The following is a 17977-nucleotide window of genomic DNA, read 5'->3' on the forward strand; positions in this document are numbered from 1 at the left end:
GGTCTCTGTTATTCTTCTCTCCCTAAATTTTGACCCAAATGCTCTCACTTTGGCTTTGAGGTTCTAAATCTTGGATCTCTTCACAGGTATACACATCCCTGACATATAACGCCACTCCTCCTCCTTTCTTGTCTGGTCTGTTTCTCTGAAATAGATTGTATCCCTCCATTATTACATTCCAGTCGTGGGACTTATCCCACCAGGTTTCAGTGATGCCTATTATGTCATATTTAGTTTGCTGTACCAAGAGCTCAAGCTCATCTTGTTTATTTCCCATGCTTTGCGCATTAGTGTACAGACATTGAAGTCCATTAATCATTCCCCCGTGTCTCTTATTTAAGGATTTTTTCCTCCCACCATTAGGTCTGCGTGCTGTTTGCTCCATTTGCTCTATGACATTTGGATGATCATCTTCATCAATTGATAGACTCCTACTTTCAGGAGCACTGTCTCCCTCCCCCACATTAGTCAGTTTAAAGCCCTCCTGATGAGGTTTCTGAGATTTTTGGCAAAAACATTCCTCCCAACCGTTGTGAGGTGCAGCCCATCGCTTGCCAGAAGTCCATTTTCAAGAAACTGCAGTCCGTGATCTAAGAATCCAAACCGTTCGTGTTTACACCATTTGCGAAGCCAGCTGTTCACTTCCACTATTTCCCCCTCTCTCCCTGGGCCACGTCGTTCAACTGGGAGGACAGATGAGATGACAATTTGTGCATTTAATTGCTTCAATTTCCTGCCCAGAGCCTCGTAGTCTCTTTTGATCTTCTGGAGGCTATTGCTTGCAGTGTCATTGGTTCCCACATGAACCAAGAGGAAGGGGTATTTGTCAGTGGGTTTTATGATTCCTTGCAGTCGTTCAGTTACATCTTGGATCTTAGCCCCAGGGAGACAGCACACCTCCCGAGACATCTTGTCAGGCCCACAGATCACTGCTTCTGTTCCCCTCAGTAGGGAATCCCCTATCACCACTACACGCCTCCTCTTAGGTTTGGTCGGGGTTCTTCCGTGAGCTGTCCGTTGCAAGGTCGCCTGCACATTCCTTGAGGACTGACTTTGCTGCTCGTCTTCATATACCTGATCGACTGTAATGAGGGAGAGATCCTCAAATGGAGTCTGTTCTTCATCTTCCATGCTCGGGGAGAGGACCTCAAAGCGATTGTGTATTTCTAAACAATCAGAGCGAACCCTGGGCCTCCTACTTCTTTGAGTCACGTTTCTCCATATATCTGGCTCCTGTGTTGGTGAACTAGCCTCCTTCTCAGGGGTGTCCCCTGTCTCCTCCTTGGTGGAGACTGTGTTCTCTGTCGCTTCCAAGAAGAGCTCCAGCTCTCTAATTCTTTGGAGCGTAGCTACACGTTCCTCCAGTTGCTGGACTTTGTCTTCTAAGAGGGCAATCAATTGCTGCAAGTAAAGCTGCCTGCAACCTTTGGCAAGATGGCAAACATTGCGCAGGAACCCACAGGCGACTGCAGCTGTTCCGTCACCCTCATCATTTCATGATGGCTATTAAGATTATACCTCAACAAAGTGTTCAGGGAAGGAAACCAAGGTGCAAAATGAACACTCAAGCTCTTCAAGATCCTATTAAACGGGATTGCTTCCTGTCAGGGAACTGCCATCAGTGCCGGAGGGAGAGAGCAAGCTCCAGAGGGATCCCAGAGAGCGTCCCGGGATTGGGAGAGGCAGCCCATCTTCTGGGGAAGGAAATCAGCTTAGCTCCAGTGGAGAAGGGGGGCAGATGGGGGAATCAGAGAGGCGGTCACATGACTCCTTGACGGGAACAAACAGGGAGAGGGTCCTCCACTGCCTACGCCCTCCTTGTGCAGAAGGCTTCCGCGCAGGGAGAGTAGGAGGAGACTGGGCGTCAAAGAACTTCTTTGCTGGAAGAAGTTTAAGAAACGCCCACTGACGGATTCTGCCAGCGATTGAGACAGCCATGGGTGAGTGGCTGTCCGGACAGGAAAGGTTCACTCAGGCAACCCAGCCAGGTGTTGGCACGGGCTTACGCACGAGCAACCCCTAGAACCATTACACTTCCAAACAACTCTTAAGGACCATCTGCTTTTGGAGTTCCTTGATAACATTGAGGAACACTGGACAATGCTAAAAACATCTATTATTGTAGCCTGTTGGGTACCAAATCAAGGACTGGTTTCATAAGAATGACAGTGAGATTGAAAGGAAGGCCTTTCAGATCTAGCAAAAAGAAACTGTGCCACTAAGGGGGGAAAAAAACTTCCCCTACATGTTGTTTATTGACCTGACTAAGGCCTTTGACACTGTACATCGTAATGCCTTGTAGGTTGTCCTTCTGAAAATTGGCTGCCCATATAAATTTGTGAACATCCTTTGGCTCCTCCGTGATAATATGACAGCAACAATCACAGATAACAATGGCTCTCAAAGCGAACCATTCACAGTGGCCTCAGGTGTTAACAAGGGTTGTGTTCTATTATTTTCATTGCCATGAAAATTGCCACTTCTATTCTTTTCATTGCCATGAAAACTCCCCTACGGAGTAGAAATAACATATCAAAAGATGGAAAGCTGTTTGAGTAAGTTGAAAGCAAAGGGTAAGGTTACCATAACTTCGTCATAGAGCTTTAGTATGCTGATGACAACATAGTGTGTGCATACTCAGAGGATGACCTCCAAACCATCCTCATTACCTTTGCAGAAGTTTACGAATAGGTTGGCCTATTGCTCAACATCCGCAAAACCAAAGTGCTTGCACCAAAAAGCACAAAACAACAAGCACAAAACAACCCCTCTGCAGCACCACAAATGTTGGAAAGTGTGTATCACTTTTCCTACCTGGGCAGTTATCTTTCCACATTGATACCAAAATCCAGCATCACCTGAGCTCTGCGAGTGCAGCTTTCTCCCAACTGAAGTGTAGAGCATCGGGACATTTGCAGGCAAATCAAAATGCTTGTTTACAAAGCTATTATATGCTTGTGAAACATGGATATGGTGTCTCCGAAAAATGTTACACATCACTTGGGAAGACAGTGTACTGGAAGCAATAGTGTTAAAGCAATGATTCTTCAACATCAAATTTGTTGGAATGGTCATGTTGTTCAGATGCCTCATGTCAAGGGAATTGGGGTTGCTTGTGTGTAAACCTCCAGCTGTTCCAAACTGCTTAGGGGTAGTTGCGTCTTTCCCTGACTGAGCAGCCCTTTGCGCTGCTGCTCAGTCGCTGGCAGAATCCGTGAGTGGGCGTCTCCTAAATTTCCTCCAGCATAAGAATTCCTTAACGGACAACCTCCTCCTCGCCTCTCTGCGCGGAAGCCTTCTGCGCAGAGTGGGCGTGCCAAGTGGTGGTCCTCCACCCTCCTCACTGACTTCACTGGAAGAGTCTCAGAGCCCCCCCTCCAATGTGCTCTCTGCCTCTCCCTTCTTCCTGGTGTCACCTGGATTTCTTTCCCCAGAGGACGTTCTCTCTCTCCCCTTACTAGTTCCCTCTCCTGCAGAATCTGGGAGCCTCGCCTCTCCACTCTGCTCTGATGCCAGTTCCCTGACACCTCATTAGTCTTCCAAAGCAACTATTCTATTCCAAACTTAAAAATGGAAAGTGTAATGCACTTTCAACAAAAGAGGTTTAAAGGCAAATATAAAAAGATGTATTATAAACACTGACAACTGGGAAACACTGGCCTGTGAGCACTCCAGTTAGAGAACAGCCTTTACCAAAGGTGTTATGGATTCTGAAGATGCTCAAACTTAGGAAGAAAGGGAGAAACGTGCTAAGAGGAAGTCATGTTTGGCAAACCCTCACTGTGACCAACTCCCGCCCGGAAACCTATGTCCCACTGTGGAAGGACGTGTGGATCCAGAATTACCAACTCACTGTTAAGACCATGTTCATGGAAGACAATCTTACTTGGCTATGAGTGATTGCCAAAGATGAAGCAGCAGAACCTCATGAGGCCCTGTAACTCATTTAAAGTAGCTAAAGTAGCCTTATCTTGGGCTACAGTTCCTTCCTTGCATCATCTGTTGTTATCATCAGTTTCCTTTTGGGTGAAGACAGAGACAACGCAGGTATTGAGCAGTTTCACTGTCTGTCACCCATTAGCATTTCTACATCTTCTCCATGCAGAGGACCTACTACTTGCTTGCTACTACTTGCTACTACTACAAGCCTGATGTAGAAATGCAGAAAGAAAATAGCCATGTTTCTAAGATTATATAATGTTATATAATGTGTTATTAATAACTGAGATGGGGACAGAGTGTTGGAGGAGGTGTAAAATTAAGGGATCCTTCCTGCAACAAATTTGCCATATTTTTAGATTCTATCTTTACAGAGATCCACAAAATTACTAGTCAATGCCTACAAAAGGCTCTGTTGAATTTGTTTCTAGATTAAAACTTGAATGTTCACTTTAAACCATTAATTGGATATTTTCTGGTAGTGGCCTGAATGCAGATTAACAGATTTTGGATGGGACTAGAAAGGGCAACTCTTATCACATGGTACCAAAAAGTGGCAGATAAGATAAAAATGTCATGGAGGCAGACAAATTCAAGGTGGAATTGTATTGTTTTATTACACATATCAACAAGATGGACATCAGGGGACTTCCTACAGCATGTAAAATATTTTGACTGCTTTGATTCCTAATGGTGTGATATTTTTTCTTTTATTGTATTGGATAATCTGGGCTCAACTTTCTTTGAGTTTGTTCTGTTCTGCATCATAGTTACAGAGGGAGAGAAGAGTTACTTCTGTAAAAAGAAAAGCTATTAAAATAAATTTTAACAAACTATAAAGAATAATTTTATAGACAAGAAATCTCTACAAAGAACAGGTCCTCAAAGAATTTATTCCTTTAATAAATAACATATTTTATTGCATGTTTCTATTAACAAGAGCAGCCAAGGTCAGTAAAGATTAAATACTATTCTAGTTCCATGTATTCTCATCCCTAGCAGCATCACTGATTTACTCCTATATACAGAGTGCACATTGGAAGACAAAGCCAGGTAAGCTAAGTGTTTGTCACAATGGCAAGAAATAATTTAACATATCGATAACTAGAAACAATTACATATCAAAAAAGAAAACACTGCTTATAACTTTTAGAAATCAAAACCAGGCAAGGTGTACAAAGAACCAATCAGTACACACTGCAAAGTTGTAGCAGACTTTTGGTTCCACATTGTAAACTAGGAACATAAATAGTTGCATAAGCTTTTTGTGAAATGTATACTATAGTATATTCAAGCTCCCTTGTTTTAGATGTTGTCTGGCTAAATTCGTTATTGTGGCAATAACATTTTGGTTTCAGCAATTCAGTGTTCCTCATCAGCTTTATAGCCAACCATCTTGCTCAGGCAGAAAGGTGGGGTGTTTAAGAGAACAGATATGACTAAAAGTAATCTTTTTTGATACTTCAATCATTTTACTAGCAGAAGCATTATAATATTCCCCTTCCCATGCCCTCAGAGGAAGACTAAATGGGTGGAGATTACATTCAGATATCTCTTATTATACAATCCTCAACCCCAATGCTCAGCATGGAAGCAGTTTGCATTCCATTTAATTGAGCAATAAGACACTAGATGCTTTGTCTACCTCAATAAACATGTAATACATTGTTTCTGATAACACAGTACAGAAAATTCTCAAGGAAAAAACTTCTTATGACTCAGACAAGAGTTGAAATCATTATAATTTTTTTAAGAGTCTCTTTAAACAAACAGAGGTTAGAAGTAACAAGAGAGTGAAAAATAACCCATCATAGTGCAAGCTTTTGGGGTGGCATATATAAAAGAGTGGGATGCGGGTGGCACTGTGGTCCAAACCACTGAGCCTCTTGGGCCTGCTGATCGGAAGGTTGGCGGTTCAAATCCCCGCGACGGGGTGAGCTCCTGTTGCTCTGTCCCAGCTTCTGCCAATCTAGCAATTCGAAAGCATGTCAAAGTGCAGGTACCACTCTGGAGGGAAGATAAACGGCGTTTCTGTGCACTGCTCTGGTTTCGCCACGACCCGGTTTTCCACATGACCCGGAAAAACTGTCTGCAGACAAACGCCGGCTCCCTTGGCCAGTAAAATGAGATGAGCACCGCAACACCAGAGTCGTTCGTGACTGGACTTAATGGTCAGAGGTCCTTTACCTTTTTATATAAAAGAGAAGCTATGACACTGTTGGTTTTCACTACGTATACTTGTGAGAATTTCTAGAATAACTTGTTTTTGCCCTCTCCCCAAATTCTTTTAATGAAAAATTTTGTTCCTATAAGAGGTCTTTTAAAATGAAGTGCATTATTATGTTCTGAACATATTCAGTTGGTCCAAAAACAAATACACTTCCATTATTAGCATGTTGATCTGGTTTTGGTTACAAGAAATTCAACTAATATCATGATTAGCTGATAAATGAAAGCATACAAACAGAAGACCTCAAGTACTCCTGAAGTAGTTAAAAAACTAAACAGACACAATTATACAACTATGTCACAAGGTAAAGAATATCTTAGTATAGTTTAATTATATTATGTTCCATTACATATTTTAAAACCATTATAAATATTCTGATAAGAAGCCTAAACTTTAAAGTTAGTTTTGGCTTAAATTTTCCAGTTTGCCTGCTAACTAAACAGAGGAGCCAGCGGCTAAGATGCAACCAGGCAGCAGCAGGATTCTTGATATGATCATTAAGGCTGATGACAACACTCAGCTCTGAGATAAAAGAGATTGCCAGCCATTATACACCAGCATTACAAATCCAGTTTCATTTTTAACTGAGGTAGTGCTAGAGGTTTGAAAGGGTGCCAGTAAAAAACCAGATTTTACTGCTGTAGCAGTTGCAAACACAACCTCCTAACATGCTGAAAAATAAATACAGTCAACTGTGCTGGGGGGGGGGGAATGGCACTCACTCAGTCAGCCTACTGAAGAGGTCCAAAGTTCTAAATCATAGTTTATGCAAACAGTGTTGCAAACTCAGTGAATGAGATGGGATAATTCCCCTCCATGAGAACCATGGAACTGAAAAAAGCGTACTGTATTAGGATTTTAAAATGTTTTAAATTTCATCAAGCAGTTTTCATGGTGGTAATACTGGATTCTTCATTCTGAAAAGAAAGAGAAAGTAAAGGCATCACTAAACTCTAGCCAACTAAAGATGCAGGTTCACTACAGAGCTCCTTCACTACTCAGTTACAAGTTCAGAATGACCCAGTTCTCGGAGGGCACAGACTACCAACATGTAGAAGATGTCCTTGGTGCACTACTTTTGCCTGTTACTCTCTTGGTCTGTAAAGGTAAAGGGACCCCTGACCATTAGGTCCAGTCGCAGACGACTCTGGGGTTGTGGCGCTCATCTCACTTTACTGGCGTACAGCTTCTGGGTCATGTGGCCAGCATGCCTAAGCCGCCAAAATTCTGTACAATGTTCCTCAAGCATGAGGACCACATTGCTTCATGGGCTCATCAACTACAGCTCCTAGAACTAGGTAATTAAGTTATTAAAATCTTAATTAAGTTATTAAAATCTTAAAGCACATAAACCCATTTTTAACTTGCCAAATGTGTGGCTTTTTCCTATGCTGGAAGAAGAGGGAAGCTTTGGAACTGACAAGAGCATATTTTAAAGAGTCTATGTTTCCACTTTGGCATATTTTGTGATTTTAACTGCTGGAGTTCTCTCACCAGAGTACTTGCCACAAACTTGGATCTTGCAGCAGCATGTAATACTCTGTAATCCCACATCCTTCTGTTACAGGGGCTACTTCACCTCATTGCTTTAACCCCTTTTAAGTCACCTCATTGGTTTGACCTTTTATCAAAACTAGGCTTTTAGAGGTCAACTCTTCTTAAGTTAGACCTGCAACAAAATACTGCAGCCTAGAACAGAAGAGGTTCAGTCCTCTTGGGAAAGCAGGATTTCAGGAGACCCCCCCCCCCCCCACACACAAAAGGACTTTCCTACAAACATAGCAGTCTGTAGCTATACAGCATGTGAGGGATGTCTGAGAAGCTTCTTTGTAGTTCTTTCCTCCTAGGACAGCCCAGTACAGGGGAGCTATTACGGACACTGATATTCCTATTTGGTTAGAAGTCCCCCTACTCCCAGGTCAGTGGGCACAGAAATCCTGCCTAAAGGTGTTACTGTAGCAAGAAAGATTGAACTAGAAGAGCTCTCATTACAGATAAAAAAAAAAAACCTCTGTGAAATGAGACACCAAAGTTTGATCACGTTCAGAAGCTCTGGGCATAATGGTGTTTCAATCCATTATCCACACAAAAAAGAAAAAAAGAAAAAGGTTAAAGTAAGGAAGCTTACCTTTCACTGAAGAGACTTCTTTCAAATTGTGGGTCAAGAAGTCTATACTGGTGTAAGTACCATTGATACTTTCATTACAGGGGTGTCTGCCTTTGTGCTTGCCTTGGCCACCACTTGCCAAATAGTCTCCTTCCAAGACATCAACAGCAATGTGGTTGAGGCCATTCTGGAAGCCAGCTGAGGTCTCCCGGCACATGGGGCTGCTGGTCTGCTCTTCTAACAAGCCATTTTTCCTGAGGGACACATTTTCCACAGAGGCAGAATTGTGTCGCTTGGGACTGTGTGCAAAGGAAGGAGAAACAGGCGTCACTGTAGTAGTAGAGGGAAAAGTCTCTGAGCTGTGCCTCCGTCGTCCCTGAGGATCAGCACGGATTACTTTGGCTCCATGATTAGGATCAGGAGGAGGACTGGCAAAGATGAAGGCCTGCACCCCAGAAAGTGTAAGTTGCTTCAATTCAGTAACAGGGCTGCTTACATTAACATTTTCTGGCTTCTGTAAAATGGGCTGGGTTGGGGTGGCTGTTGTAAAAGTTGTCTCCATTTCAACCTTTAGGTAATGTTTGTTAGGTTGCCCAGGGCTGGGGCAGGATCCTGGGATCAACACATCTTCCAAGGATTCCGCAGCTGCTGATTGTGACCCATCAAAGTTGAGGTTCATATATCTGGGGATGAGGGAATCATTGTGCTCATTCAACCCAGAGCCAAGTGAGGAAGCTGAGCTCCCACAGGCTAGTGAATATCCAATGTGGACATACTCTCCACAGGGACTTTGTGATTCATTTGTAGGGGGTTGCTCATTCATGTAGGGAGTAAGAGAGCTCTCAGTTTGGGTGTAGTAAATGGTTGAAGGCATCATTGTGTGGTTGCAGATAGCAAGGAAGGACTCCCCTTTGGGTGTGAGAGTTAATCTCTCTACAGGTGAGTTCATAAACACATACTGGTCACTGTTCTTTTTCTCACCCAGAGAGTTTGGCTGGCTTTGGCAGGCATGAGATAGTGGGTTATAGAAGTTGTTGGTCTGGCCCCTCAGCCCCTGGCCTGCAAAGCCATCAGGAGAGGGCACAGGTGAGGCAGATCCATAGACAGGAGACAACAGCAAAGGGGACATGTCAATGTAGTCACCACTGGTCATTCTCCCATCAAGATTCTCCCCAGATAACTTAGTACCCAACATGCGCATGTAGTCACTGTCATCTAGGGAGTTATCACTGCTGATCTTGTGGGAGTGAGGATGCAAAATCTGCTGTGGGGCTGACACACTGGTGGGGCTCATAGACATATAACCACCAGGACCACCTTGCAATGGCAAAACAGCTGCTCCCCCAGAGCTCATGGGCATGTAGCCCTCCTCCCCACTACCACTGCGACCTAGATGTGAGCTGCTACTGCTGCTGGTGGTTCCGCCAGAGCCAATGTCCACATCACAGTAATCCTCAGGGTAAGGAGTATAGGTTCCCCTTGAAGGGGCCCCTGCTGTTGGTAAGGTAGCCCGCATGAGTGTGTACTCATCCAGCGAGGCAGAGGAGAGAAGAGTTGGCATGGGGTGCCGATATGCTGGTGTTGTCAGGGAGTAAGTGCGCTTCCTGGGAACCTTGTCTCCTCCAGCGCTCTCCCATATGTAGGGCCAATAACAAAGGTGTCCCCGCTCCATGGCAATGTAGCCATCCAGCTGCAGGTCAGGAGGGGTCTCAGGTGTGTTGCTGTGGTTACTAGCTGTTGAAGGGTCCATGGCTGGACCCAACTCCTCAAAGGCCAGGAAGCTAGCAGGATCGCTAGGGGAGCCGGAGGTGCTGCTGCTGGAAGGGTGCTGGGAGAACATGCCTGGCTCTGTAGCCAGCTTTGTAACCAAGGAGGGGGAGCACAACAAGGCCAGGGAGCGACCGGGCGGCGCAGCTGTCTGGCTCCCGAGCCTGCAGCTGGCTGCCCCAGGCCTGTGCGAGCGGCCGAGCGGGGGCTCTCCAGCGTCGGACCCCGAGGGGCTGCCAGCTAGTGAACCAGCTCTGCCCCCGTCACCCTCACTCGCAGTCCGGCTCCGGTTCCCACTGCTTCTGCCCGCCACCAGAGTGTCTGTACGCGACCGGCGGAGAAGCCCGGCCTGGCTGGGGGGCAGCGCCGTCAGAGAGGGCGGGTGGTGATGGCGGCGGCCGGGAACCGAAATGGGTCGACTGCACATGGCCGACAATGCTCCGCTGGCGCCGGACGATGACGAACTGGATGAAGATGACGACGACTGGCTCTTGCTGCGCGGGCGGAACTCGGCGAGCTCCCGCAGCGCCTTCATGGCCTCCAGGATGGTCTCATGGATGTTCTGCGCCACCACCGCGTCGTCCGCCTGCATCCACAGCTCGCCGGGCCCAGTCGAAGCCGAGCGACCAAGCTCCATGAAGAAGAAGCTATCCGAGTGGCCGCAGCGGCGGATGTTCATGAGCTGCAGCGTCACGCAGGGCCGCTGGCAGTTGAGGCGCACCAGCCCCACCGTGCTCGCCGCTAGGCACAGCCGGTGCACGCCGGCGAGGTTGCGGCTCTGCCCGAGGCCCCGGGGCTTCAGCGTCACCTGCCACACCTCGCGGTAAGGCGAGGTCCCGGGCGGCGGCGGCGGCGGCTCCTCGCGGGAGGCCGACGGCGGCTGGCGCCGAGGGGAGTCGTGCCCGGCGGGCTGGCTCTCGCGGAGCAGCTCCGTCAGCGCCACGTACCAGGCTTCCTGCTCCGGCTCGCTCTCGGCCGCCAGCGCGAAATACTCGTCGCGCGTGTACAGAGCCACCAGGTGCTTGTGCTTGGCGTCGGCCCGCTTGTGGATGTTGAGGCAAGAGTCGAGCGCGATGGAGCGCTTGGGCGCCGCCGACTTGCTCCGCCACTTCTTCTCGCTCTCGTAGTACTCCAGCCGGGCGGGCTGAGGCGGCGCTTCGTCGCTGGCGGCGCGGAGCACGAAGAAGCGCCTGTGGCCGTGCTTGTGCTTGCGCAGGTAGCCGCACTTGCGCACGCCCGGCGGCGGCGGCGGCTGCTCGGGCGGCGGCTGCTGCTGCTGCTGCTGGTTGTTGTTGTTGTTGCGGTTGAGGCCGCCTTGCGGGCGGGCGGGAAGCTCCGCCGCGGGGGGACTCGCCATCCCCTCTCCCGCTCCGGGGCGGCGATTCCGAGCAGCGCTTGCGCGAGGCCCGCAGCTCGCGCGTCCCCCACCCCGGCCGCTTCGGGTCTCCGCTGCGGCCCGCGCTTGCTCGCTCGCTCTGGCCCGCCGCTCCGTCCCTGCGGTGCTGCGCGCGCTCCTCGCCGGAGGACCAGAGATGCAGCAGCAGCAGCAGCAGGAGGAGGGAACTTCTCGCGCTCCGCTCTCCTCTGCCAACAGCAAAACAACACGTGACGCGCCCGGGTCACCCAGAAGCTCACGTAGGAGAAGGGGCGTTGCGGAGAGAAGCCGCCCCGGTCCTTTCATCAGCCCGCCTCCCGCGTAAAAGACAGCGCGCTCCACCAATGGATTGCAGGGTGAAAGCCCCCCTCCAGGCTGCGAGGCTGCGATTGGGTTTCCAGCTGGCCTCTCTGGCCCGCTCGCCCTTTCGTCCTCCGCCTTCCCTACCTGCCGCCGGGCGAGGATGTCTCTTGCTCTCCCTCTGAAGCAACAAACCCTCGGCGAGCGAGCCAGCGAGCGCCCTTCCCCTGCCGGAGTGGGGCTCCTTGCCCGCCCGTCGGGCCCGAGGTCCTCAGACCTTCGTGCCCTGACTTCCCCGGCGCTTCGGTAATTCGGATGGCACGGAGAGTTCCCGCAGTTTATCCAGCGCGTTTGCTGTCGGTGTGCTTATTTATTTAATAGCGAAATATAAACAGCAAAGAGGACAGTAAAGAGGAAAGAAGAAAAATAGAATGTGATAGAATTCTTAACCCTTTGCTTTCTGTTTAAAGTGATCAAAATATTTTTATAGTCATACTGCTATATTTCATTGAAATGCTGCAAATAAATAAATAAATAAGCAAGCAAGCAGGCACTCTGTTAAAATAATAATAATAATAATAATAATAATAATAATAATAATAATAATAATAATAATTTATTATTTATAACCCGCCCATCTGGCTGGGCTTCCCCGGCCACTCTGGGCGGCTTCCAAAAGAATATTAAAATACTATAATACATCAAACATTAAAAGCTTCACGAAACAGGGCTGCCTTCAGATGTCTTCTAAAAGCCTGGTAGTTGTTGTTCTCTTTGGGTGTTCCACAGGGAAGGCGCCACTCCCGAGAAGGCCCTCTGCCTGGTTCCCTGTAACTTGGCTTCTCGCAGTGAGGGAACCGCCAGAAGGCCCTTGGCGCTGGATCTCAGTGTCTGGGCTGAGTGATGGGGGTGGAGACGCTCCTTCAGGTATACAGGACCAAGGCCGTTTAGGGCTTTAAAGGTCAGCACCAACACTTTGAATTGTGCTCGGAAACGTACTGGGAGCCAATGCAGGTCTTTCAAGACCGGTGTTATATGGTCTCGGCGGCCGCCTCCAGTCACCAGTCTAGCTGCCGCGTTCTGGATTAGTTGTAGTTTCCAGGTCACCTTCAAAGGTAGCCCCACATTCAGCGCATTGCAGTAGTCCAAGAGGGAGATAACCAGAGCATGCACCACTCTAGCCAGACAGTCTGCGGGCAGGGAGGGTCTCAGCCTGCGTACCAGATGGAGCTGGTAAACACAGGACACAGATTTGACCTGTGCCTCCATGGACAGCTGTGAGTCCAAAATGACTCCCAGGCTGCGCACCTGGTCCTTCAGGGGCACAGTTACCCCATTCAGGACCAGGGAATCCTCCACACTGCCCGCCTCCTGTCCCCCAAAAACAGTACTTCTGTCTTGTCAGGATTCAACCTCAATCTGTTAGCCGCCATCCAACCTCCAACCGCCTCCAGGCACTCACACAGGACCTTCACTGCCTTCACTGGTTCTGATTTGAAAGAAAGGTAGAGCTGGGTGTCATCCGCATACTGATGAACACCCAGCCCAAATCCCCTGATGATCTCTCCCAGCGGCTTCATGTAGATGTTGAAAAGCATGGGGGAGAGGACGGAACCCGGAGGCACCCCACAAGTGAGGGCCCAGGGGTCTGAACACTCATCCCCCACCACCACTTTCTGAACACGGCCCAGGAGGAAGGAGCAGAACCACTGTATAACAGTGCCCCCAGCTCCCAGCCCCTCAAGATGGTCCAGAAGGATGTTATGGTTGATGGTATCAAACGCCGCTGAGAGATCCAGCAGAACTAGAAAACAGCTCTCACCTTTGTCCCTAGCCCGCCGGAGATCATCAACCAGTGCAACCAAGGCAGTTTCAGTCCCATGATGAGGCCTGAATCCCGACTGGAAGGGATCCAAATGGTCCGCTTCTTCCAGGCGTGCCTGGAGTTGTTCAGCAACCACTTGCTCAATCACCTTGCCCAAGAATGGAAGATTTGAGACTGGGCGATAGTTGGCTATCGTGGCCGCATCTAAAGATGGTTTTTTAAGAAGCGGTTTAATAACCGCCTCTTTCAGCGGGTCTGGGAAGGCTGCCTCACGGAGGGAAGCATTCACCACCCCACAAAGCCCATCGCCCAGTCCTTCCTGGCTAGCTTTTATAAGCCAGGATGGGCAAGGATCAAGGAGGCAAGTGGTTGGTTTCACTCGTCCAAGCAGCCTGTCCACATCCTCGGGGGTAACAGATTGGAAATGATCCCACACAACTTGACTAGACCGGACTCTAGCACTCTCCCGCCCCTGCCCTGCTCCCACAGTGGAATCTACCTCTTCTCGAATCTGAGCGACTTTATCTGCAAAAAACTTTGCAAAGTCATTGCAGGAGATCATGTTGCCCCTACTGGGCCCTGATGGAGCAGGTGGTTCCGCTAAATTGCGAACCACCTGAAAGAGTCTCCTGCTGCTGTTTTCCGCAGATGCAATAGAGGCGGTGAAGAAAGTCTTCTTCGCCGTCGCTATCTCCACTTGGTAGGCTCGACATTGAGCTCTAACCCGTGTCCGGTCAGATTCAGAATGGGTTATCCGCCACCGGCGCTCTAGCCGTCTCAACGATTGTTTCATTGCCCTCAGATCCGTGGAAAACCACGGGGCTGTCCGGACTCCATGCAATCAGAGAGGGCGCTTTGGAGCCAAACAGTCAATAGCCCTGGTTAACTCCACATTCCAGCGGGCCACCAGGGAATCAGCTGAAAGGCCATCAACATGGGATAAAACATCCCCTACCACTCTCTGGAAACCATTTGGATCCATTAAGTGGCGGGGGCAGACCATCTGAATCGGTCCCACCTCCCTGCAGAGGGGAAGGGTCACGGAGAAGTCCAGTTGCACCAGGAAGTGATCTGACCATGGCACTTCTTTTGTTTCACTTTTAGTTAGTGTCAGATCACCAAACGTATTCAGTGACAGCCCCATGGAGGCCATGCTTTCCACAAAGTCCCGAGCGGCCCCTTGTAACGTCGTGTCGGCATGGATGTTAAAATCCCCTAGGACAACCAAACTAGGTGTCTCCAGGAGGACAGCTCGGGCAGGGAATCCTTGGTGCAGCGGGGAGGTCGGTACACCAATAGGAATCGTGTACTGCCCCTATTGCCCAACTTCCAGAACATGCACTCAGAGAACTGGGTCTTCCCAATAGGACGCCTGGTGCAAACTAATGACTTCCTAAAAATCACTGAAACCCCCCCTCCCTGCCCACAAGGCCTGGGTTGCTGTGCGTAAGAGAAACCTGGTGGACAAGCAGCGGCAAGGATGGGCCCATCTGCTTCATCCAACCAGGTCTCTGTCACACATGCCAGGTCAAATCCTCCATCCACAATCAGGTCGTGGATGGAAGAGGTTTTATTCATCATTGACCTGGCATTGCACAGCAACACTTTCAGGTCATGTGGGTTTCCCTTGTTGATTCCAGTATCCTTCCTGTCAGGACCAGACCTGGAGGCAGGGATAGTCCTCAAACAACGACTAAGCCTGCTTCCTCGGTAATGACATGGTCTGGTCTTAACGTAACTCCTCCTCCTACCTGTGATCACTGAGATCGGTTGTCCGAGTGCATCCCCCCCTGTGGAACCTGCCCCAGCCATTTTGTTTGCTGGGACCCACTCCCAGGCAGCCCTGACCCCTTCCCTTAAAATCAAATTAAAGCTTATACAAAAAACAAACTAACAGAACAATAAAACTATAAAAACAAAAAACAAAGTTACAAACACAACATAATTAAACAAATTCCCACACCCAACTAAACACCCACCCCACCCCACACACCCGAGGCCTCCCTGGAGCCCCATAAGCTGTGGAGGTGAGTATGGGGCCCGCCCCCAGGCCCAAGGTGGAAAATGGGCTTCAAGGGGGGGGGGGGAGTCCTCCCCAAGACTCATAGGCAGAGCGGCAGCAGCGATGTCCCGAGGCCTCCTTGGAGCCTTATATGCTGTGGTGGAGTATGGGGCCCGCCCCCAGGCCGAAGGTGGAAAAAGGGCTTCAGGGGGGAGTGGTCCTCCCCAAGACTCACGGAAGAAAGGTGACAAAGGAACAGTTATCTATTTCATCAAATGAGCGTTTTCAAGGAATAAAGGTACCCTGCAACACAACACTCAGTGGCATTTTGTCTTTTGGTCCATTCCCCATCCTCCAGTAAAGTATACACCAAACTACTCTAAGACCAAATCTGAGTATGGTGGAGCCTACACAAATGACAGGAAGGAACTGCTTGCTGGCTGAATATTTTTTTCTCTTTGCCCAATTAGTTTTCTATTCAAACAGGGGGGGGGGCAGGAGGCAGGGCCAGATTTAGATGAAGAGAGGCCCTAGGCTACTCCACTTGTGAGGCCCCTCCCCATCCCTCACCCTCACAACTAGAAGAAAATGGAAGAGTGTTACAGTAAGAACCTGGAACATGGGTTACAAGCTCTTTGAAGATCTTCCCTCCCTACCCAGAATACATATCCAGAACCATCATTGATACATCACTGATACATCATCATTATGTCACAAGGAGGGAGGGGAGTTGTGAGGTCACCCAAGTTCATCAACTTGCCCCAGTTATCAGATCAAGTTCCTACCACCTATCAGATCAAGTTCCTACCACCTAAGGGACACGGTTGGCGCTGTGGATTAAACCACAGAGCCTAGGACTTGCTGATCAGAAGGTTGGCGGTTCGAATCCCCCTGACGGGGTGAGGTCCCATTGCTTGGTCCCTGCCCCTGCCAACCTAGCAGTTCGAAAGCACTTCAAAGTGCAAGTACCATAGAATCATAGAGTTGGAAGAGACCACAAGGGCCATCGAGTCCAACCCCCTGCCAAGCAGGAAACACCACCAGAGCACTCCTGACATATGGTTGTCAAGCCTCTGCTTAAAGAGCTCCAAAGAAGGAGACTCCACCACACTCCTTGGCAGCAAATTCCACTGTCGAACAGCTCTTACTGTCAGGAAGTTCTTCCTAATGTTTAGGTGGAATCTTCTTTCTTGTAGTTTGGATCCATTGCTCCGTGTCCGCTCGCAAGCCGCTCAAATTCAGGTGCACCCAGAACAGCAACATCTTGCCTGTCTCCGGGGCATGGATTTTAGCAAAGCTACTCTTTTCTATTCATCCCCTTGTGTTCAGCACAGCTGCACTGGAGCACAAGAGCTGGGGTTTAGTTAAGCATTTCACGTCATACACAGCAGCCTTGCTAGATCAGACAGAAAGGCTCACTGAGCCCAACCAGGTACACCCAAAAAGCCCCTAAGCAGAATGTGAAACCAACCATCATTTTCCGTCCTTGCAGCCTCTGAACCTGGAAGTTGCATATAGGCACCACAAGTAGCAGCCATTGAGCCTTCCACTCCACGAATTTCTCAAATCCCCATTTAAAGCTACCCAGGACCACATCTTGTGCCAGCAAATCCCTCAAATAACTGTCCCAAACCTTCTGCAAATCGTATCACTGCACAACCCAGAGTTCCAATTTTTGTCACTTGTCTGTTATGGCAGCGGTGAAACTAGGCTTTATTTCACTCAGGTCAAGAACCCAATTTGATACTGTGCCCACACACATTTGCATACACATACACACACACACGCTGAAAGCCTCAATGGCACCCAGGGGGATCTTAGCCATAGAGGCTAGTGGCGCAGGGCGGCAGGGCGCCAAGTTCTGGAGGGTGCCAGGGAAGAGGCGGAGGCTGGACGCGGCGCCACCCGGCATCAGCTAAATAGGTACTGCTCCGGCGGGAAGGTAAACGGCATTTCCGTGCGCTGCTCTGGTTCGCCAGAAGCGGCTTAGTCATACTGGCCACATGACCCGGAAGCTGTACGCCGGCTCCCTCGGCCAATAAAGTGAGATGAACGCCGCAACCCCAGAGTTGGCCACGACTGGACCTAATGGTCAAGACCCATTTACCTTCATGCATATCTTTGCCTTCTGGCCTTCCCAAGGATGGGCTGTGGGAACACCTGGACTCAGGAAACCCATCAACAGATGTTCATTGTTCCTCTCAAGGGAGGGGCGCTCTGTACTTGACTGTATATCCCAAGGATTATGGAGGAGGGTGGTATCCAAGTTGAACACATGACCTCTCGCTTAGAGTATTATGGAGGAAGGCAATGTCCAAGTCTGCCTTTCCTTTTGAAGCAAAATGCCATTGAAATGGGAGAATTGGTTATGGCATTGATTTTATGTAATTTCCAAAGGCTAGTAGTCCAGCACGGTCAAGTACAAAGGGGTA

The 17977-nt window shown here is 49.0% G+C and overlaps 1 protein-coding gene across 1 annotated transcript; it reads right to left on the reverse strand.

Moving 5' to 3' along the window:
* Positions 1–4829: 4829 nt before the first annotated feature.
* Positions 4830–17677, reverse strand: IRS2 (insulin receptor substrate 2). The gene is made up of 3 exons (XM_083495057.1): positions 17653–17677; positions 8298–12083; positions 4830–7086 (listed from the first exon to the last, which is right to left on the reverse strand). Exons 1-3 carry the CDS (start codon positions 17660–17662, stop codon positions 7082–7084), a joined length of 3801 nt encoding a protein of 1266 aa, XP_083351183.1. The 5' UTR covers positions 17663–17677; the 3' UTR covers positions 4830–7081.
* Positions 17678–17977: the final 300 nt, after the last annotated feature.

Source organism: Podarcis liolepis (genome assembly GCF_965112155.1).
Source record: "Podarcis liolepis genome assembly, chromosome: 3".
NCBI lineage: Eukaryota > Metazoa > Chordata > Lepidosauria > Squamata > Lacertidae > Podarcis > Podarcis liolepis.